This window comes from Dromiciops gliroides, chromosome 2 (assembly GCF_019393635.1).
Source record: "Dromiciops gliroides isolate mDroGli1 chromosome 2, mDroGli1.pri, whole genome shotgun sequence".
Classification (NCBI taxonomy): domain Eukaryota; kingdom Metazoa; phylum Chordata; class Mammalia; order Microbiotheria; family Microbiotheriidae; genus Dromiciops; species Dromiciops gliroides.
The window spans coordinates 658,730,945-658,752,654 of NC_057862.1; the positions used below are offsets into that span (position 1 = coordinate 658,730,945).

Sequence of the window (21,710 nt, forward strand, 5' to 3'; positions counted from 1 at the left end):
TGTGTATGTGTGTATGTATATCTATCTATCCATACATGTTTATTACCTCTTAGGTATACAATGGAAACAGGAGGATGTATTTTAGAGATGCTAAAACTCAAGAAATGTTGGACATACCATTAAGGCTCTAATTGGTGATGGTAGGAAATAATAAAATCAATGAATTGCCACATTTTGTGATTGTCTAGCTAACTGATTAAGGCCTTCACTGAATAACAAACTAGAAATTGTCCAATTGTTGTTCCTCCTGGTATCCACTGAAAGTAGTTAGAAGATGCAGAAAAATGAGAAGGGTTATTGCATTTCGACACATTGCTCACACCCTTCCCACTCTCGTAATACAGCCCTGCCTGCTGCTCTGCTGTGTCTTCAATCTAAGATAATCCCTCTGCTATCGTGGTCTATTTCTGGCCAGGTTGTGGATAGAGATGGAGCTTTGATTTGTACAGAAATCCTCTGCGACTCGTGTGGAGTGATAAAAGCCATGGGCTGGCATGCAGCTTTTTTTTAATTAGAAAGAATAGTTCACATGTTAAACTCAAGCAGTGACTCGTGTGTTTGTCCATGCATGGCTTTCTTCAAGTCACAGTTTTCAAGTTTTTGGAAGTATTGGCCTCATGTATTGACGGCTTTGGGGGTTGTGTGTTTGGAGGAGGAGATGTTGGTTCTAGCTCAAACACATGCCTCTTTATGATGACTCTGTCAAATCAGCAGTTATTGGGGCACCGTGGCATGGGGGAATCAGAAGACCTACTTCTGATACAGCCCTCACAAGAGCGCAGAAACTACCATTTGCTCGTGTGCATTGGTGGAATTTCCAAACAGAGTTGCTGAAGCCCATGAAATCATGTCTGGAGCAGACTAGACCTTTTAGAGGTAACTTGTAGAACTCTGGATGAAATGTGGGCAGAAAATGTCTGGTTTTGGAGTCAAATGACAAAATTATAAGTGCTTGAAATGAGTTTACTCTGCCAACTCTGTATCCGTGAATATGAAGTTTCTATTTTGTTGTGTTTCCATGATTGAAAATGGGGCTAAGATGGATTGACAGCAGAATTCCCTTGGTATTGGAAATGTTGGTTTGTGGTGAATAAAAGGATTCATCTTTTTAATAAATTAATTAATCCTTATTAATTATCCTTAGACTAGTCATCTCTTGAAGGTGAGGTTAACCATTACCAAAAGTAATATTAACCTGTTGGCAAATTTCACATAATACACAATGCAGCTTTTCCCAGATATGCACTTTTCCGTTTAAGATTGCTTTGTAAAAGGGAAATATTCAGTAGTGAACAATTCCTCCGAAATCATGAGCTCTTTGCTGCTCCTTTCCCTTTCTTTCCTCAGGAGGGGCCCTGGAGTATTCTTACTGATTTATGGTTAGCCACATTTTGTAGCATGAGTGACCAGGTTTCTGGACATTTTGATCTACTGTGAGCGGGTATATGAAAGAATGAGTCTTTTTTGACACATCAGGCCTTTCTGGGTCCCACTAGTTAGATGCTCTAGTGATGCAGAGCCAGGCCACAGCGTCTCAGGGGCTGTGACAGTCATCAGGCATGTTTTCAAACAAGGCTTCCATGGGGGCTCAATTTTAGGGTCCAGTTCATTGTGCATCTGTCAAGATATACATATATTCATATACATGTATGCACAACTGAGCTGTTTATTGGAGACATTTAAAGGGTGGACTTAAGAAAGGGTTTGTAGCACAACCTTCCAGTATTAAGATGCCACAGACAACTGTCTGGCTACTTAATAAGCTCTTGTTTATCTGGCAGATGAAATGTTCACCCCAGGATTTTGTGGCTCATAAATCACCCTGTTCTTTCAAGTTGAGATAATTAATTAGCTGCAGTCTTCTAAGACATATGGCCAGTTTTCTGGATGCTATGAAATTTCACTAATTCCTCATAACAGAACAGTTTGGAAACTATAGACCCAGAATTCCCCAGAGTTTCTTCACCTTTAGTGTGAAGTGGTAAATGATTTTTTCCTTTTTTTCTTTTTTTTGGTGAGGCAATTGGGGTTAAGTGACTTGCCTAGGGTCACACAGCTAGTAAGTGTTAAGTGTCTGAGGTCAGATCCAAACTCAGGTCCTCCTGACTCCAGGGCTGGTGCTCTATCCACGGTAAATTATTTTTGTTTTTGTTTGTTTGTTTTTCCCTTTCTTGTTCCTATTTTCATATCAGATTTAAATAATTTTAGCAAGGTTATGTTGGTTTCATTAAAGAAAACAGTGCTCAAGAATTCACTTGAGAGCCCAGGGGTAGGGGATGGTGGTGGTTATAATCTATAATTATTAAGCATTTGAGTTACTGGGAATGTTGACAGATCAGTCTTTCCTTTTGTGCCGATTCTATGCCCGGTCCTTAACTTACTCTTTGGGCATTCTTATTATATAGAAATGACAACTCGTTCAGTATGACATCAGTACTTGGGAATTTACTAAAATAAGTCATCAGTCAGTGTTTCATCACCTAGAAAACAAATACTAGATTGTAGAGGTGGCTTTGTGAAGAGCAAATCATGGCAGACCAGTTTCATTTGTTCTAGTGATTATCTGTCAGACAAATATCTGATTTTGCCCCAACTCTAAAAAGGTTAAACAACTTGGTAATAGCAGCATCCAAAAGCTACTAGTAGTTCAGTAGTTCACTTTCAGCTCAAGGGGACACATCAAGTAACCCCACAGTTGATGATCTGCAGACACCATTGTTTTCATTGTCTTTCTTGATGATCTGGAAGCCAGAACATGTCACTGATATTATTAGGTGGGCTTCTTAGTATTTTGGAAAACAAGACTAAAAATCATTTTGGAGAAATTTGAACAAATGCTGGATAAAATTAGGAAGAAACACATATGATAGGGAACAAAACCCAATAATAAAAACATGGGATATTATGGCTTAGGCCTAGTATTATGGAAGAAAAAGACCTGAGGGTTAGAGACAATGGTAGCATTATTGTGACATTGAATGGAAAGGTAAGGAGCAGCATTACTGGAATGAATTTAAATGAGCAGTCCCTGGGAAGCACTTTTCCCAATTTTAATAATTATTAGGTTCTTTTATCTTATTGGGAAAAAGTGTAAAGATTTACCCTTAGGTAGGGCTCAGAAAATGAACAATGAAGGAATAGAAAACATATCAGTGGTTTGGGGTTATTTAATAGTCTTGAGAGGAGAAAGTGAAATGATGGCTTTTTGTTTAAATTACTCTTAGCAAGTATAAAAAAGGTTTTTATGAAAGGAATATGGGAGTGCTCGTCAGTTGTTTCCATGTCTTTGGGAAGTTGGATAAGAGGAAACGAACATAAAATAAAGCAAGAGAACTTTCATTTGGATGTGTAAAAGGACTTCACCATCAGGATAATATAGTATATAATGGACCCCCTTAGTTAAGGGGTTTTGATGCTTCTGTTGCTGGTGCCTAGACCAGATGACAGCTTTACATTCTGGTCAGATCTTTTATGTGACTTATTGTGCAAATAAGCCAGGATGATTGGAATAAAGTTAACTCCAAGTGTGGAACAAATTAAGAAATAATAGTTTTCAAGATATGATTATGGGGTCACTTTTGTGATTTCCTTAAAGGACTTTAAGAAGAAGAGTGACATTTTTAGGCCATTTTGTAGTAAATTTGATTTGTTTAGTTTTATATTAACTAGTTATACTTCAAAAATATAGTCAACATATTCTAAATTGTATAATCTAAAGTTTCTTAAACCTGTGTCATAAGAAGCAAGAAACATTTCAAATTAAGGTTAGTTCTTAAGATAGATGGTTGAAGACTTTACAGTTGGACACTTCTGATTGATATATTGACTTTTATCTTTACCTGTTCCTAATTAGCGTTGATACTTCTAATACTGCTGGAATTAGATTAAGTTTAACTTCCCTAATTTAGTAGAATTTTTTTTTTAATTTTGTAGAATTATTGACCTGGGAATTACTTTGGTTCTTTGGATTATATATAGATTGCTTAAGGTGCCTTGAATGTAACAATTCTGGCTGTAATTCTACTACATTCCTGTTCCCTTCTCAAGGCCCACTGGAATACCAGAGAGAGAGACAGACACAGAGACCAACAGTGTAATGTTTGTGAATTTGCCGGTAGTGGGACAGTTAACGAGTGGCTGAGAGAGACCCTCAAACTGAGCATGGCCATTCTGGGCCTTCAGTTCTGAACTAGGGAGCCTCCTGAGTATGAGTCTATGGGTCAAATTGAGATTTTCCCCACCTGAAGACTTGAACTGGAGGGATTTGAGGTAATGTGGAATTTACTTGCTTGAGGATCCTCTTGGGGCCAGTCGCTGTGGCTCTCCAGGGAGGCCCTGGCATCAGTGAGCCTCAAACCTGGTATGGGAAAGCTAGGGTTTGATCTTGGTAAGAAAAGTAGTCTGGAGCTTTGGGTGGCACCTGTGGATGATCATCAGATGGCCTATGGAGCAGAATGCTACACTTTGTGAGAGTCTGGATCATAGGATGGGAATTCTTCTCCAGAGGCCTAGACGGGCAAGTCACCTGATGTCTAAGCCTCAGTTTCCTCCTCTGTAAAATTTGGACAGTACATGCTCTCCCTGCCTCACAGGGCTGTGAGGAGAGAACCTGGCCAATCTTCAAAGGTATCGGTGTGAGTTCTTGGTGAAAGCTGAGGAGACCCTGTGAAGCCAGCTTTAGTTCCACCCCTTCTTTTTACAGAGGAGGAAAGTGACTGAGATGGGTTGAAGAGGTTGTCTGAGGTCCTGTAGCCTGTAAGTAACAGCTGGTAGTCTAACCCAGACACTCTAGTTCTGTACCCAAGGTTCTCCCTCTCTTGTCTCACACTGTCACTAGAGACATAGCCAGACTGATAAAAAGAGACCTTTTCTCACAGAGGATGAAGAGATTCTCATCTTAAGACTCAGGCCCCTCAACACTTACTCGTTAGATTGTGTGGCTCCAACTTGCATGCCTCCAAAATGAGGCTTCTTTAATGGAGGATAGAGGAGTATATTTTGAAAAATGCAAAACTACCATGCAAGTGTTTCTTTTATTTTCCCATTCAGATAAAGTTCTATTTTTAAATCACTTCTCTTTCCATTTTCACAATTTCTTACTCTTGCCTTGATCTGGCAGCAGTATTAGTATTCTGAATATCACTTGTCATCTTCAGTATCACAAGATCACATTGTGGGGCAGCTAGGTGGGTGCAGTTGATAAAGCAGAGGCCCTGAATTCAAATCTGGCCTCAGACACTTGACACTAGCTGTGTGACCCTGGGCAAGTCACTCAACCCCCATTGCCCTGCGCGCCCCCCCCCCCCCAATTAAAAAAAAGAGAGAAACCTTTATGCTCTGGTTTTTCTTCAGATTGAGAAGATCACATTGGTAGGTCTCATTCACATTTTATGCAAATTAGACTTAAGGGAGCGGAATGTGGCCTTTATTTGGACTAATTAGTATATTTTGCTAATTGAGCCTCTCTTTCCCCATACTTTCCAAGGAAATAGGCAAGAACAGTTTTGACTTGCAAAGGGAATATATCCCCTTTTATATTCTTTTCTATGATTTCTCTCCTTTGGGAATGCCCTCTGGAAGCAAAAACATGGTGGGGTTGGGACAGAAACCCTTGCCTTCAGAAATTTCATTGAAACAAGTTAGGAGTCTCCCCTAAGGGCTTGCCCATTTGTGCAGGGTTTATAAATAAATAGCTGGCTGGAAGAATGGGACAGCATTGTGAACTCACTGTTCAGTAGTGACAGATCAGTTTGCCTAATTAAAACTACCCAAGGGTATAAATAAAACTCGATTTGTTATAGCAAATACCATGGTTGAGATTGCACAGAAACTTACAGTAAGTTTGGTTCTCCATAGTCTCTTTACTGTCTCCTTTTTATATCTGAAATTCGCCTCATTTAAAAAATTGGTGCTTAAATCTGAAAAAGCAAAGAGAAGTAAGTTAGATGGAATCTGAAACTTTGTTTTTATTTTTTACATTACTGTTTTTAAATCTAAATGTATCATGCAGATTATGTTGAAATGGGTTGAAACATTTTACTTAGTATTTATAGGAGAAAGTCCTCTGAGTAATTGATGCAGGCTGGTGAGTGAGAATTGGCTTGGTGAGGTGTCTCCAGTAGGCACCAAAGGGATTGTCCCAAGCTGGGTTTGTATCCAGGTCTGACTTGTTTGTGATCACCATCTTTGTTCACATATGGGCCTTTGCCTGCCTTAACTTCTGGCACATTTGTAAAGAGTTTCCAAGTAGCCTACGTATTCCAGAATACAGCCACTGCAGTCTCTATAGCTCGATGCACCTCAGACCTGGGGCAAGGCTGGGACCCTCTGTGTGTGTGTGAACCCTCGCTGTAACTTTTCATCACAACTTTTGTTTTGATGGAAATAAGTCATAGGGCAGGTTTGCTGAGTGTAGTGTGGCTTTTCCTTAAATCTTTAGCCAAATCAGATCAGTGATTACATTTCAAAGAAAGCTTAAGCATTTGGAAAGAGAGCTGCTGAACAGTTATAGACGTATGACTGTTCGCTCTGCTGTTTAGTCACTTCTAATGAGGTAAAGGCAGGTTTGGCTGTTATTTTATAAGAAAGGGAGATAACTGCATGATGTGACCAGTATGGTCCATTAGATCAGTGATTCAGACTCAGAAACAGATCCCTTCATCCCATGTAGTGACTTAGAAAACCACAAATGAATGTTATCATTGTTGTGTTGTATTTTAAATTATTTTCTTGTTTGGAATGTCCATTCATATCTGGCATTTCACCTGCATTTGAGATGTAAAACTAGGAAAGTTGAGGGTCCCTAAACTCTTCTGTATTTCAGAGACCTGTGATGTTAATTGGTGTGCCTGCTCCCTGCCCTCCACACAGCCTCACCCCGTTTGTCTCTTAGCCTTGTCCTTTCATCGGTCCTCCCCCTGGGGGGGGGGGGGGTCCTACTAAACATTGTTGAGGCTTTCTTCACGTTTCCAGCATATGTGTGCTCATGCAGTATGCAAGCTGTCCTTCTCTAAGCTTTGCTTTTTTACTCTGGCTCACTTTTTCCAGTCATAGGTCTCTTGGGTAAGGTATATTATGCCATTTCTTGTGTGTAAATCATCTTTCGTAATAAGCTGTTGATTCCTCAGACCCGCTATATAGGTGTTTTCCATTGCTTTTTTGATGACCGCCAGTTGTAATTGTTGGGGTATCATTTTTCAGTGGTTTGCCATCATATGGCATCACCAGAAGAATAGCGGTATATTAAAAAGAAGGGGGCTTTTATTTTGCAGCTCAGCTAGTGCAATTTCCCCCAAAGCAATACAGCCCATTGTCCTTTTCAGTTTTGGGCCCATTTGTACAACTACAGTGTCTGTCCTGGGGGGGAAATATATATATATATATTTCTATCACAGTCTCCACAGTAGATATTTTTCACCTTCAGTCTCCTCTTCAATCATCTCTTAAAAGGAATATATTTTATAATTTCAAATGAAAACTTAAGTTATAGATTTGAGTTTCTTGGATCTAAAAATGAAAAACAGTTTCCTTCTCGAATCCTGTTGCATTAGTCTTAGAACAGAAAGCTGTAATTTCTACTGACCCCCTGAACAGTGAACATCCTCAGCTGTCATTGGCACATATTGATAAAGTTTCTGCTTGATGTCAGGCAGTGTGCTAAGACTGCAGATACAAAGAAAAACCAAAGGCTGTCTCTGCTTTCAGGGAGCTCATGTTCTCATGAGAGACACCACGCAGATGTCCGTGTACAGATGCAGTACAGACAAGATGAATTGGTGATAATAGACAGAGGTTGGCATGAAGGGGAACTAGGAAAGGCTTCTTGCAAAAGATGGGTTTTTAATTGGGCTGTTGGGAAAGTCATGAGATAGAGATGAGGAAGGAGAGAGTTCCAGGCATGGAAAGTAGCCAGTGAACGTTCATGGAATTGGTAGCATCTCGTGTGAGGAGCAGCAAAGAAGCCAGCGTCACTGTGTCCCAGGACACACGGAGGGGCTAAGGCGTAAGAAGACTACAGTCTCAAGCAGGACAGCTGGTGAGGGGCTTTCAGAGCCTTTCCCAGTTGATCCTGGAGATAGCAGGTTATCGAATAGGTGGGAAGCAGTCAGACCTGGGCTTCAGGAAGGGAAGGATGAATTGAATGACAGGCAGATCCATGAGCGGGCCATTGCACTGGGGGGGGGTTACTTGGGGCGTATGGGGCAAGGGCAGTGGCCATGGACATGGGCTTCTAGAGGACTTGAAAACAGATTGGATGGAAGGGGTGGAGAGCAGGCAGTTGAGGATGACGCCTGCAGTTGTGAGCCTGGGAGAAAGTTGGGAAGAGGGAAAAGAGATTATCTTCAGTTTTGGCCACGATAAGTTTAAGACATTTACAGGACATTGGATTCAAAATAACCAATGGGCAGTTGGTGTTTACGAGACTGGAGGTTAAGGCTAGATGAATAGATTGGAGAATCATTCTCTGTATAGATGGTAAGTGAATCCACGACAGCCAATGAACTCACAGGAGAGAGCCTTGGGCCACTCGCCATCAGTGGGTGTGCCTTGAAACAGCCACCCAAGAGCCTAAAAGGATTGGAGGAGAAGCAGGAAGAGCAGTGGCATAAAAACCTAGTGAGGTATACAAGGGACTGTGCTGCAGGCTGTGGGGGACACAAAGGAGGACAAGGCACAGGGGCCATCCCCTGGGAATATGCTAAGTCAGCAAGCAGTGAAGGCTGCAGATGTCTGGGAAATTGAGGTTGAAGATTGGCCTTGAAGGATGGGTGTGGTGGAGGGCAGGCAGGGCATCACTGAGCTACAGTCCTGTGACTGGAGGATGTAGGGCTCCTATAAGACAGAAAGTAGTTGGGAACCTACAGTTTAGAGCATTGAATACTAAGCTAAGGAATTTTCAACTCTTTTGAACATGCTTTCTATAGTTGGTGGCACAGTGGATAGAGAGGGAGAGCCTGGGCCTGGAGGCAGAAAGACCCAAGTTCAAATCTGGCTTCAAACACTTCCTAGGTATATGACCCTGAACAAGTCACCTAACCCTAATCTCTCCTTGCCTCAGTTTGCTTAAACTGTAAAATGAGGATAATAATAGCACCTACTTTGAAGGTTGTTCCAGAGATCAAGTGAGATAATTATAAGTGCTTAGCACAGTGCCTCAGGGCACAAGGAGGTGCTAGATAAATGTTATTATGTGGGGGATGGCAAAATTGGTGTTGCTTTGTGTTCAATAAAATGAACACCTTTCAGCACAGATAGAAGTATGTTGACAGGCTGATGGTATTTGTCTTCTGATTTGTACATTTGCCCAGATCCATGGTAGAGATGACTTGGAATCCCATGGGGTAGCACTAAGTTAGGGATAAAGACTGGCCGCCATGTTCTTAGACAAAGGTAATAATGCCCTTCTGCCATTCTACTTGACTCTTCTTTGGGGCTTCCTAGAGATGCAGCTCCAATGTTGTAGGGTGTCCCACAGTCACTTTCAGTTCACTGATAGGTGATTTTCAGTTCCCTGGAGTTAGCAACTGTCTTTAAAACAAAATCATTTCACTAAGCTTTGAAAGAAACATACCCTTATTTTAGAAGAAGATTATTTAGAGATGCTCATCTTAAAGCCTTTCTGCTCTCACAGCATTTAAGTGACCAAAGTTCCCGTTGGGAACCTAGAATCAACTTATTTTCTATTGTAAGTAGAGGTATGTCTGGTGAACCATCAATAATACAAGTTTCCATTTTTATGCCATACGAGCCTGTGATTGCTTAATCTTTTCTGAAGGCTCCCCTTTTCTGCCAGAAACACTTTATTCAACTTCAGTTCTTAACTATGGCCTCTTCAGCATTTCTTTCCCTCTGGAGAATGATTTGGATAGGAGGGAAGAGGAATTTTGGGAAAGTGCCTTACTTGGCCCTTGCCAACTCTACAGTGCCAGCCTCATAATCCCTAAAGCAGCCCCAACTTCCCAGTTGGTGTCTTTTTCAACAAATTTGTTGAAACAATTTCACCAGCCAGTTAACACAGTACTCAAGTATCAACTTAGCAATTCATTGTGAGTTTTCTTACATAAGCTATGGTGCCACATAGGGCTAGTTTGGTAGCTGAGAGAATCAGGTGGCTGATGTAGTTTTTAATATTGTCTTTATTGTGGAGCAGCTTATAGTTGTTTCCGTTTGTGGAAAGATTGCATTCATAAGCAGCCAGGAATTGTTAAACAGTCTTTTGAGGGGAACTGATACATTGAAAGAGAAGCTTGAGTGGGTGAACCCGAACTTTGCAAAACATTTATAACAGCCCAGCCAAATGTATTTTTAGACAGGTTTCCAGAAGATCTCTTGAAACTGGTTTGGGCTGTTGGTTTACTTACCTCTGTGTTTTACAAGAAAAAGATGGTAGAAAGAGAAAAGACAGGGTGGTCGGTCCTCTCCACTACCCTTGGCAGCTTATTTTCTTTTTTCCCACTGAACTTTCTTTTCTCCCTCTTCTCAAAAAGTGTGAAATACATTTTGCTTTTTGTCATTGGTTTCTGAACTTTCCCTGGAAGCTCTGTAGCTCTTTGCTTCTTAAAGAGTGGGTCATGACTCCATATGAGGTCTCATGACTAAATGTGGGGATTGTGAAAAATCTGCCAACAGTAAAAGTTTATGTAGACCTATTTTATATACCTATATACCTGGGGTCGTGTAAAAATTTCTCAGGCGAAATGGGATTGTGAGTAGAAAAAGTTTTCCAAGAAGCCCTGCTCTAGATCCTGGTGGTAAATGTTGTAAGGGAGGGAAATAAAACAAAAGGACATCATGACTGAACTGACTCTTTTTTGCCATCATTTATTTCAGCAGCTATACCAGATCCTTACAGACTTTGATATCCGGTTTTATATGTATGAGCTGCTTAAGGTAAGTGATATTTGTAAGCAGTCAGGAATTGTTAAACAGACTTTCGGGGGAAACTGATACTTTGAAAGAGAAGATTGAGTGGGTGAACCTGAACTCCTTAAAACATTTCTTAGATCCCAGGTGAAGATGTTTCCAAGCAAGTTTTCAGAGACTCTCTGGAAGTCATGGTTTCAGATGTTGCTTTGGGGGGCCCAAGGTTACTTGGGTTTTACAAGGAAAGCTGCTCAGATGGCATTATGCAGACTTTACTAGAGATTAGAACCTCCACTTTTGTGTAACTTTTCATGATTCTGTGAGTTTTCCAATTAGTTCCTCTTTAGGATGAGACCTGTGGCCCCAGCTCTGCCCTAACTCACAGCTGGCTTGATCCCGAGGTGTAGTCAGAAACACACTGGGCACTTGAGAGCCGCAGGCTTTGTAGCCCTTTGCCGTATTTCTGTAGTTTACAGAGGACTTAAATGGTTCCTTTAGCACCAAACAGTCACTCTCAGAGAAGTCTAGAAAGGCTGTAGAGTAAAATACTTAGGGGTCAGAGGGTTAGTGTCCCTCTGGAAGAAAACCATCAGAACAAAATAGTGTTGATATTGTGTCAGCAGTTTCCAAAACAAAATCCCAGAGTTGAATGTTGCACTTCCTGTAAGGAAAAGGATTAGAAGGAGCTTTAGCTCTGAAATGAGTGTAATGTTTAATTGTAGGCATTTACTTGGGACTTCCCTAAATTGGTGGACAGACCCAAAGCAATGATCATGAAGACTCCCTTCTTTCCTTAAGGTTTTTTTCACATACCAGACCTTTTGGGGGGCATCTCCTTGAATATTCTTTCGTGCCTGTGAGTTACATAGCACAACAGACCCAAGTTTGCATGTGTAGTGGTCAGTAACTGGGAAAGATGACTGTACTGAAGTTATTTAAAGGCATTAAGTACTAATTCCAAAGGGAATCAAACTATGAAAAGGCAGAATAATTACCTGTGTGTATTTATTCATTTGTTCCCTTTACAAAACAATTCGTAAGTTCCAGCCCTACTTGTCCCTTATTTTTTTGCAAAGGCTGGCTAATAACAAAACCAAACCATGTTAACAGAAGTAATAAACACTGTATAGTGAGTCAGTGAGAAAAATGCCAGTCTATATAGCATATCAGTGAGGAAAGTCATGGGGTAGTGAGTGGGAATAAGAAATGCTGACGCTGTTTTGCAGATGGGAAAAACTGAAACAGTGGTTTGCTCAGTGTTTCTTTTTTTGTGGGGCAATGAGGGTTAAGTGACTAGGCCAGGGTCACACAGCTAGTAAGTGTCAAGCATCTGAGGCTGGGTTTGAACTCAGGTCCTCCTGAATCCAGGGCCGGGGCTTTATCCACTGTGCCACCTACCTGCCTGATTTGCTCAGTATTTCGTTGAGAGTTGTTTGCACATTTCAGGTATGAGCTCCTGATTCAAATCCAGAATCCTTTCTATAGGAGCCTTGATTTCATAAGATATTTTCAGTAGAACATTAGAATCTCACTAAAGTTAGACTTCTCTATTGTGAAACAAATCTGTCCAAAGGGATTTATGATACGCAGTGCAGCCCCCAAAATGAATTTTACCTGTGGTGAAGCACCCCTTCTGTCCCTTCAGCAGCTCCACTGTGGCAGTAAATCCTAGTGGTGAGCTCCGTCCCCTCCCCACTCTCCCGCTGAGCCCAGGGCTTTTCATAGAAAGACAGTCACAATTCTCAGAATGCTGGGCTGGAAGCCTGTATGGAACACAAGGGCAAAGCTAAGAACGGTGCTTTAACTCCAATTTCACCACCTTCTCATGGCCGGCACACGTGGCTGGCAACTTGAACTGTAATTGGGGACGAATCCACTGTTTGTAAAGTGTAACTCAGCTAAACAAATGGATTCTTGCTTTAAAACAGTGCGTGGGGAACTAAGTAGAAAAATAGACGGGAGGTTATTTGGGACAGAGATGAGCATTGCTATTCCAAAAGGGATCGCAGTAGAAATAGGGGAAGCCAAGCTGCTGTAGTTTCTTTCCTGATCACTTTGCTCAGCTTCTGACAGTCTGGCATTTTAAATTGTCCTTTGGGACTAAAGAGGAGGACTTGACTGCTCAATGCCTTCAGGACCTTGGGCGAGTCACTGAACTTAGTTCCTGGTTTCTTCAACTGTAAAATGAGAGGTTGGACTAAATAGCCTGTCTCTTTCCTGTTCTAAAGCTGCCGTGGGAAGACAGGATTCTTACCAGGGGGTGAAGTTTAAAGCGCTAGGGAGTATTGAGTGTCTCTTTTCAGAATATTGTGCTCTGAGGAAGACAAAATTTAAAACTTAGCCTCTGCTCTCAGAGAACTAACAGGCCGGCAAGGGGATAGAAAGTCAGCATCGATGCCATGTGATGTTGTGTGTTACAGCTAATTGCCTCAGGAGAGCAAAACTTGGGACTCACTTGATTGTGTCAAGCCGGGGTGGGGGAAGGAGCGCTCACTTCTGACCAGGCTTGTTGGCACAGTCCGAGTATGCCGTCACCTGTCCCTCCATGTCTCCATGGGGTCAGAGGTGCTTTTCCTCTCCCACTTGTCCCTCAAGCTGCTCTCAGCTAACAAGAGTGTAGCTTCTGATATGTGTAAGTTAATATTCTCTACTTCATCTTACATGAGAGGACATCTTTGTTCTCAACTGATCATAATTTGTATGTTATAGCACTCTTCTGTTTATTTAGGTCAGGGTGCCCCAAGGAGAGGTAAAGAGGGTGAAGGCTCTGGTCCATTCATTATTTCTCCTCTATCTGTGTTCTCTGTTGCCTAGGCCCTGGATTACTGTCATAGCATGGGAATCATGCACAGAGATGTCAAACCTCACAATGTTATGATAGATCACCAACAGAAAAAGGTAATGCATTTGTGCTTGAAAGCAGACTGAAACACGGTGGTGCTTGCATGGCATGTTCTCGTTCTTCCCTTATCCCTAAATGCTGGTTTCCAAATTGTTTTGAAGTCACTCCTTCAAAGCCAAGGAGAGTGCAGCCTTCACCTCAGATTTAAGTTCTTCACTTCAGCCTGTCATTGGTCATTAGTCATGGTCTTGTGTTGGGTCCCTAAGAGAAGATGTTTGGTGGGTTCTGTCCCATTTTTTTTAGACCTTCAGTCCAAGCCAGACTACTTGTTAGACTTTTCTAAACTGTGGTCATTGTCTTAGCAATCTGTAGGATGGCTGATGGCAACAGGAAGTGGGTTGTTTGTCTCGTTTTAGACTGGACAATCTCAGACAAAAAGCTAGTGTGATTTTTTTTGTTTGTTTTGGGGTTTTTTTTTTTGCAGGGCAGTGGGGTTAAGTGACTTGTCCAGGGTCACACAGCTTAGTGTCAAGTGTCTGAAGCCATATTTGAACTCAGGTCTTCCTGAATCCAGGGCCGGTGCTTTATCCACCGCGCCACCTAGCGGCCCCCAAAGCTAGTCTGATTTTAAAAGAACCCAGCAAGGGGCAGCTAGGTGGTGCAGTGGATAAAGCACCAGCCCTGGTTTCAGAAGTACCTGAGTTCAAATGCGGCCTCAGACACTTGATACTTACTGGCTGTGTGACCCTGGACAAGTCACTTAACCCCCGTTGCCCCGGGGGGGGGGGGGGGGCGGAACCAGCAGATAGCTGCTCCTAAGATCTTTCTTTGCACTGGCCCCTCTGACTAACAAAAATGAGCAGCCTTTTAAGTAGAGCACTACAAAGGCATTTAAGATGGTTAGAAAATATGGCTTGTTCCAGTATGTTGGGCCATGGCCTGCCCATAGGGCAGAACTCTAAAGACATTCTTGATGCCTTTCTGTTTTTGTCCCATTTGTAGCTCCGCCTCATAGACTGGGGTCTGGCAGAATTCTACCATCCTGCTCAGGAGTATAATGTGCGTGTGGCCTCCAGGTACTTCAAAGGGCCTGAGCTCCTTGTGGACTACCAGGTAAAACTGTAGGAGGGTTCTTCGGGCCTAGGGGTTGGTCTGGGGTCCTTGGGCAGGGCTCGTTCATAGCCTTTGCTTCTTCAGTCTTTTCTCACGGAGAGTTTCCAGGGGCCATCCCAGTGAAGAGGGGCAGAGCTGGGCTGGGGAGCAGGCTCCTGCCAGCCTTGCTCACTGGCCTTCCTGGTCTCCTCAGATGTACGACTACAGTCTCGACATGTGGAGCTTAGGCTGTATGCTGGCCAGCATGATCTTCCGAAAGGAGCCCTTCTTCCACGGCCAAGACAACTATGACCAGGTGAGGAGGTGTCATCAGGCTGGCCCTTGTGGTCTGTCCTCAGAGAAGCCAGCTATGCCAGGGAGCATATGCCTGGGTCCTTAGGGAGACTGAGGGACTTGCTCATGGTCCTCAGCTAGTGGGTGTCACAGGCAGAACCGATCAGCAAACCTTGCTCAGTGTAGGCCAGCCCCCCTGGAGCAGAGGGCCCAGCCGGGTATCAGGTCCACAGAGGGGGACCTTGTGTCTCCAAGACATTGCCTGCCTTGTCCTTGGTCACAGAACTCGAGAAGAACAGGGCTCTTTGAGAAGTCTCAGATTTCTCCTGGGCTGCCTGTCCCATCTCAGAGGTTCAGAGTCGGGGGATATCTGGGGCTTAGTGGTAGAGAGCCCAGTGCTCCGTCCACTGCCACTGACCCATGTTGCTTGTGCCCACTGGAAAGGCCAAAAAGGCATCTCTGCTGCCCCTGCTCCCTGAATTAGGACAGGGGGTCTGGTGGAGACTACAGGCCTGGCCCCTGACTCCATACTGCTTGGAAGCCTAGGGGGCGGGGTGGGCACTTCTGCTGTGGAGCTCTGAGAGCTGTGACTCACCATGCAAGTGTGTGGCATGGCGTTTGTGCCATCATTGATAATGGGTCATTTCCCTGAACTGACACGTAGGGATCCCTTTAATGTTTGCAGAGGCTCCCTGCCAAAGAAGGTGTGAAGTACCACCTGACCTTAGGAGGAAGGCCCTTCACAATCAGCCTCCAGCATACTTTTCCAGTCTCGTTTCAGTGACAGTTACTCACAGTTATTCAGTCTACAATGGTCCCCTTCCTCTCTCCAGACTCTCTTCTTAAGCCCTTACAGCCTGGCGTCTGACCTCATCCTTCCACCAGAACAGCTCTCCAAAGTGACCCTTGATCTCTGGGTCACCAAATCCAGTGGCCTTTTCCATGTCCTCATTCTCCTTGATCTCTCTGCCACCTTGGACGCTGTTGATCGCCCTCTCTTCTCCCTAGGTTTTCAGGACAAGACTTTCTCCTGATTCCTCTCCTACCCTGACTGCCTCTTCTCGGTCTCCTTTGCTTGATCCTCATTCAGATCGTGCCCTCTCATCATAGGTGTCCCTCAGGGCTCTGTCCTGGGCCCTCTTCTCTTCCTTCTCTGCAAGTTTCCCTCGGGGGTCTCTTCAGCTCCCATGGATTTAATGACCATTTCTATGCTGATGATTCTCAAATCTGCCTCTCTTGCCCCAGTGTCTCCTGACCTCCAGTCTCACATCTTCAGCTGCCTTTCAGACATCTCACACTCAGTATTTCCAAAACAGAACTCATTATCTTTACCCCCCTCCCCCCTTTCCTTTTCCTGCAGAGGGCACCACTGTCCTCCCAGTCCCCCAGGCCCCCAACCCTGGAGTCATCCTGGGCTTCTGTACTCTCCCCCACCCCCCACAATCCAGCTGTTCTTCTCCTGTGCAACATCTCCCAAATACGGCCCTTTCTCTCCTCTGACACCCCCGGCCCCAGTCTAGTGCAGGCCCTCTGGGTACTTAGTGCACGCTGGGAAGCTTGGATGCCACATTCATCGTCAATGTGGTCAGTGATAATGACGTGGTTTGCAAGAGACATATCGATCATTGTGGCGATCTGATCCGTCTGATAACAGCTCCCTCGAAAGTTGTCAGGGAGTTGGCTTGCATGGTGGTGGTGTTAATCTGTGTTGTATTTCAGCTTGTCCGAATTGCCAAAGTACTTGGTACCGACGAGTTATATGGATATCTGAAGAAGTACCACATAGACCTGGACCCACACTTCAACGATATCCTGGGGCAGTAAGTAAAAGAGTGAGTGGGAGGGCTTTCTGGTTTATCTTATTTCAGAGGTATCTGGCAGAGGTGATGAAAGTACATCTTTGAAATGGCTTCTTTAAGAAGCTTAGTTTCTGTTGTAAAAACATGCAGCTATTGCTTACTTCTGTCTGGAAATTTAGAATCAGAACTGTCCGTCCCCCGTCCCCCGTCCCCCCCCCCCCCCCCGAATATGAATGCCTTTGTTAATTCAAAAGCAGATTCATACAGAAACCATGATTAGTCAACTTTAATGATCTGGAATAAACCCTGTAGAGTTGAACAAAGAGCAAACATAGAAAAAACAAAAGTGAGAAAAACAGGCTCTTTCCATAAAGAAAGCTTTGCCGAATGTGAGAGAGTATAAGGTCACCACCACCCCTTTGTGTAGCAGGCCGATACATTGATACATCGTTACGGTTTAGGGGCTAAACGTTGCACAGTGCTCCTTAGGGAAGTAAAACTCCGGGTGGATTGACATCTACTGTATCGCTGTCACAAAACTGAAGAATTGGGAATTGTTAAGTATAGAAAAAAAGCACTAAATCAAACTTGGAAGGTTTAATGGCTGAAAGAGGCTATTATTTTAATGTAGTTGTCGCCCCAGTCAGTCGTCTTTGAGAGTTGTTTAGGTTCAGACACTGAGGCTTTGTTCACCCTTCAGACACTCACGAAAACGCTGGGAAAACTTCATCCATAGTGAGAATAGGCATCTCGTCAGTCCTGAGGCCCTGGACCTTCTGGACAAGCTTCTGCGCTACGACCATCAACAAAGGCTGACCGCCAAAGAGGCCATGGAACACCCTTATTTCTGTAAGTTGGGAGAAAGAGGGAGGGTGCATGAGCACATGTGCAAGCTTGCTCGAGGCTTGAATGATGACTTGTAAAAGCTTTGGTTAGACTGTCCTTGGGAGCCATCACCAACCAGTGCCATCTGTCTCACACTAAGGAGGCCTGTTAGGTGCCCATTTCCCCTTGAAGAAATGGGGCTAGTCACAGAACTGGATAACATTGTTTGGCTAGAATTAGGGGCCTGTGTGCTGTTGACTTAAAAGCTATGGAAAGCAGTTAAAATGTTGGCCACAGAGATGGAATCAGGGCTTATCCAAAAAAAAAATATCCAAATATTCACATAAAAGAGAAAAAGATAGTGCCTTTTATTAAAAAAGGAAATGGAAAGTGTTAACAGAAAGGAAAGCAAATAAAATTCTTCCTGGCCTAACTTATTATGCCTTTAATATTCACCTATGTGCGTTTAGGTGGAGGCTTCATTGTTGAGGACTTTTGTAGTTAACTTGAGCGTCAGGGCGTGCTAAACAATCTTCATTATCCTTTCAGTGATTGTAGGCAAAAAGCTCCGGGCACAGGGAAGTTAACTGCCCAAGGCCACTCTGTCCACTGGGATTGAAGCCGCTGGCCACTTGGAGTTTGAAGTCTTCTGCTTAGCCTTTGTCTGACATGAGGCAAAGCCCTGTGTAGTGGGGGCAGGACCTGGGCTGGCAAAATGGGGATCAAACCTGTGCAACCTGCCCCCGGGACTTCTGTGAAGATCAAAGGGGACTAAAGTCATATCTTTAGGTCAGCTAGTAGTATTTGCTGGTAACATGAGATCTCAGCCTTAGAGGGGGACCCAGGTTCCCTCCAGCCTTTGGCCAGTACTTGATATTCAGAGGTCCCCCAATAGTTCTGGGAAATATTAGCATCAGATCAAAAGTCAATTGGGGGTGGGGGTGGGAAGGGCAGCTAGGTGGCACAGTGGATAAAGCACCGGCCCTGGATTCCAGAGGAACTGAGTTCAAATCTGGCCTCAGACACTTGACACTTATTAGCTGTATGACCCTGGGCAAGTCACTTAATCCCCATTGCCCCCCCCACACACACAAAAAAAAGTCAATTGCAGGAATGGCTGAACAAATTAGAACATATGAATGTGATAGAGTACTGTGGTGCTATAAGAAATGGGATGGGTGGAGGGTTTCAGAGAAACTAGAGGAGACTTGTGAGTGAACAGAATCAGAAAATAATTTACAGTAACAACATCGTAAAGACAAAATCCTTTGAAATACTCAAACTCTGATCAGTACAGTGACCAACCACAATTCCAGAGGTCTTATGGTGAAATGGGCCTCCTGATACAGAGCTGAAGGACTCAGAATGCAGACTGAGACATGTTTTCTCCTCTCCTCTCTTGTACGTGGCCAGTGCAGGAATTTGTTTTGCTTAACTACACGTCAGGAGATTAGAGGATGGGGAGGTAGTAGAAAGAGAATAATATATACCTGAAAATAAAATTAAAATTTTAAAATTGATTGTAGGAGTAATTTTTACTGACCTATTTTTGTGAATTTTTCTTCTTCACTACCCCATTCATTCCTTCTTGCTTTCCCAACCCTCACTTTTTCCATCTTTTTGCATCTTTTAGTATTTGAAATGGGAAAGTAGACCTGTCCACCTACCTCACCTTTATCTGCCGGCTGACATTAATATTACTGTTTTGTAGACCCTGTGGTGAAGGAGCAGTCCCAGCCAAGCTCAGAAAATTCTGTGCTCTCCAGTGGCCTCACAGCAGCACGATGAAGCCTGGAAAACGACGGGTAATTCAAGATTGATGATAACCAATAAAACATCCAACCAAAAAAATCTTGAAGGAAAACCACAGTGTGATATGAGAAATTCTGACCGTTCCTTCTAAACACAAAGAAGAGTTTAGAATTTTTTAGTCTGTCCAAAAAAAGAGAGAATTCCCAGTAAACGGGGAATAGCCAATAGTCTGGCACACTTTCAGAGCTAGAGAAAGGCCTCTTTCCTTTGGAATGAATGGGAGAGAAGGTCAGAGTTGTTATTTTCATTTTACAGGAAACCACTGTTCACCTGACCAGCCCAGCCAACAAACTCTGAATGTCTAGTTTCCTATCTATTCCATCGTGGTCCTGGTTTCCTCTGGCGAGATCCTGGCTCAGGTTTTAGCAAAGTGTCAGCCGCCACTGACACAAAGGAGATATTAAATGTGACCGAATTTCTTTCCTTTTTTTAAGCTCTTTTACAAATTCATGTTTTACCCATTTTCTTAATGGCATGAGCTCTCCAGGGACTGTCCCTCATCACTGCAGTTTTCCTTTAAGTCTCCAAGAATATGCGAATGAACTGAAATCATTGCTGCAAAACAATCCTCTTGGGTGGCATCTGACATCACTCTCATTCTCTTGATGTCACTGCCCAGGGCAGTCATTCTCATCAAAAAGTTAATGTGTGTGTATACCCCAAAGCTTGCTGCAGCTGGCTATGGTCTATATGCTTGTAAGACCGTGGGTTGGGTTTGGTTTTTGGTTTTTGGTTTTTGGTTATTTTTTTCCTGGCTTGGCCGTTTTCTGTGTCAGTGGTAGGAGAATCTTACAGGGTTTCCTTACCCCAGACTCTCCATGTACACACATTTTAATACTGAAACATAGGCTTTATTGTTTACAGCCAGTACTATTGAGGAAAAAAAAGTCAGTGCCTCTTAACTGGAGAAGTTGGGTTAAAACTAGTGGCCGCTCTCTGGTTTATAAAAGGAAAGAGAAGAGTATGCCACCCTAGTTCATTCAGAAAAGACGTTGGGCAAAGTATGGATTGGGAATGTTCCCCTTTTCCTCCTTTCCCCCTGTGAAAGAAGCTACTTCTGACAGGAGTTAAAGGAATGTATTCTTTCAAGTTCTTATGTATTAGATGCATAAACCTACAGTATTCTACTTGAATGAGAAAAATGTCATTCATGTGTCAAGAATCTGGAGTAGTATTGGAAAGGCCCTGAAATAACCTAGGTCACTGAGGAAGGGATTGGGGTGGGGGGCGGGGATGGGAACATACAGGACTTCAGTTAAGGAAGGGAGTTGGGACCATTGGAGCAAGTGTGAACAGATTTGAATCCAGGATGCTAATCCATATGTGTTAGCAGAGTAAGCTAGATTTTTGAAATACAGGGCTGTGATTCATTTTGTGGGCATGCCCTGGAAACTCGTCACCAGCACTGTTTAACATGGGTTGGGCCTGTCCATCCCAGCTGCCTCTCATAGGTCTCTGCTTAAAAACTGTTCCAGCAGCTGTGGAGACTTGACACATTTAGGCTAGAACTAGAAGTGTCTACCCCCCTTTAGGATTTCCTTATTAACTATTTAATAACGCCATACTTTTTTATATAAGGTTAGATTGTTTGTTTGAAACATCTGTTTACATTCCATATTCCAATAAAGTCATATTGGTATTGGTAGCAGGTCCTATCTATAAATGTAAACTCTATTTTGTCTTCTGGTCTGTGGGAATTTAAAATGCAAAAAAAACAAATAACCAACCCTAAACACAAACTCCAGTTGTGTCAAGTTGAATTTACAGATGAGGAAACAAATTCCAGAGCCAGGAAATGCAAAACGATAAGGTTCTCATGCCACCACTCTCAGGCTTACCTTTCCTGTCCTGCATATTGACCTATCTGCCTGACTCCACCTGAAAATAAAGGTTAAAAAGATGGAACCTGAGTTACAGGCGTAATACGTACCTCCAAGTGTCAGACCACAGAACCGTTGTCAGTGCCCTGCTTGGGGGCCTGTCCGAGGGGGCAGTTCTGGAGCAAGTAAAGGCTGCTCTAAGGGAAATGGGTCGTTATTTCTTTCCCTTTCTGCTCCTCCCCTTTCCCCGGAAAAAGCATCATCTATGGGAGCCTGCGCTTAGGATTGGGGTGGGGGGGTGTCCCATGACCAGTCCTGAAGCAGGAGTAGCAGCACATTTCCTTCCTTTCCTTGTTTTCTCCC

The 21,710-nt window shown here is 43.3% G+C and overlaps 1 protein-coding gene across 8 annotated transcripts in view; it reads left to right on the forward strand.

Annotated features, from left to right (window-relative positions):
- CSNK2A2 (casein kinase 2 alpha 2) overlaps positions 1-21,710 on the forward strand; it is a 38,662-nt gene that overhangs the window by 12,591 nt on the left and 4,361 nt on the right. For 5 of the 8 annotated variants that reach the window (XM_043983235.1, XM_043983233.1, XM_043983232.1 and 2 more), the window contains 7 exons: positions 10,831-10,890; positions 13,678-13,761; positions 14,708-14,818; positions 15,012-15,113; positions 16,811-16,911; positions 17,591-17,739; positions 19,427-19,520. In XM_043983235.1, coding sequence (XP_043839170.1) covers positions 10,831-10,890; positions 13,678-13,761; positions 14,708-14,818; positions 15,012-15,113; positions 16,811-16,911; positions 17,591-17,739; positions 19,427-19,503 — 684 coding nt within the window. In that variant the 3' untranslated portion in view covers positions 19,504-19,520. Of the gene's footprint in view, positions 1-10,830; positions 10,891-13,677; positions 13,762-14,707; positions 14,819-15,011; positions 15,114-16,810; positions 16,912-17,590; positions 17,740-19,426; positions 19,521-19,782; positions 21,708-21,710 lie in introns of those variants that run through there. The other 3 variants (XM_043983236.1, XM_043983239.1, XM_043983234.1) reach the window with 2 other exon arrangements.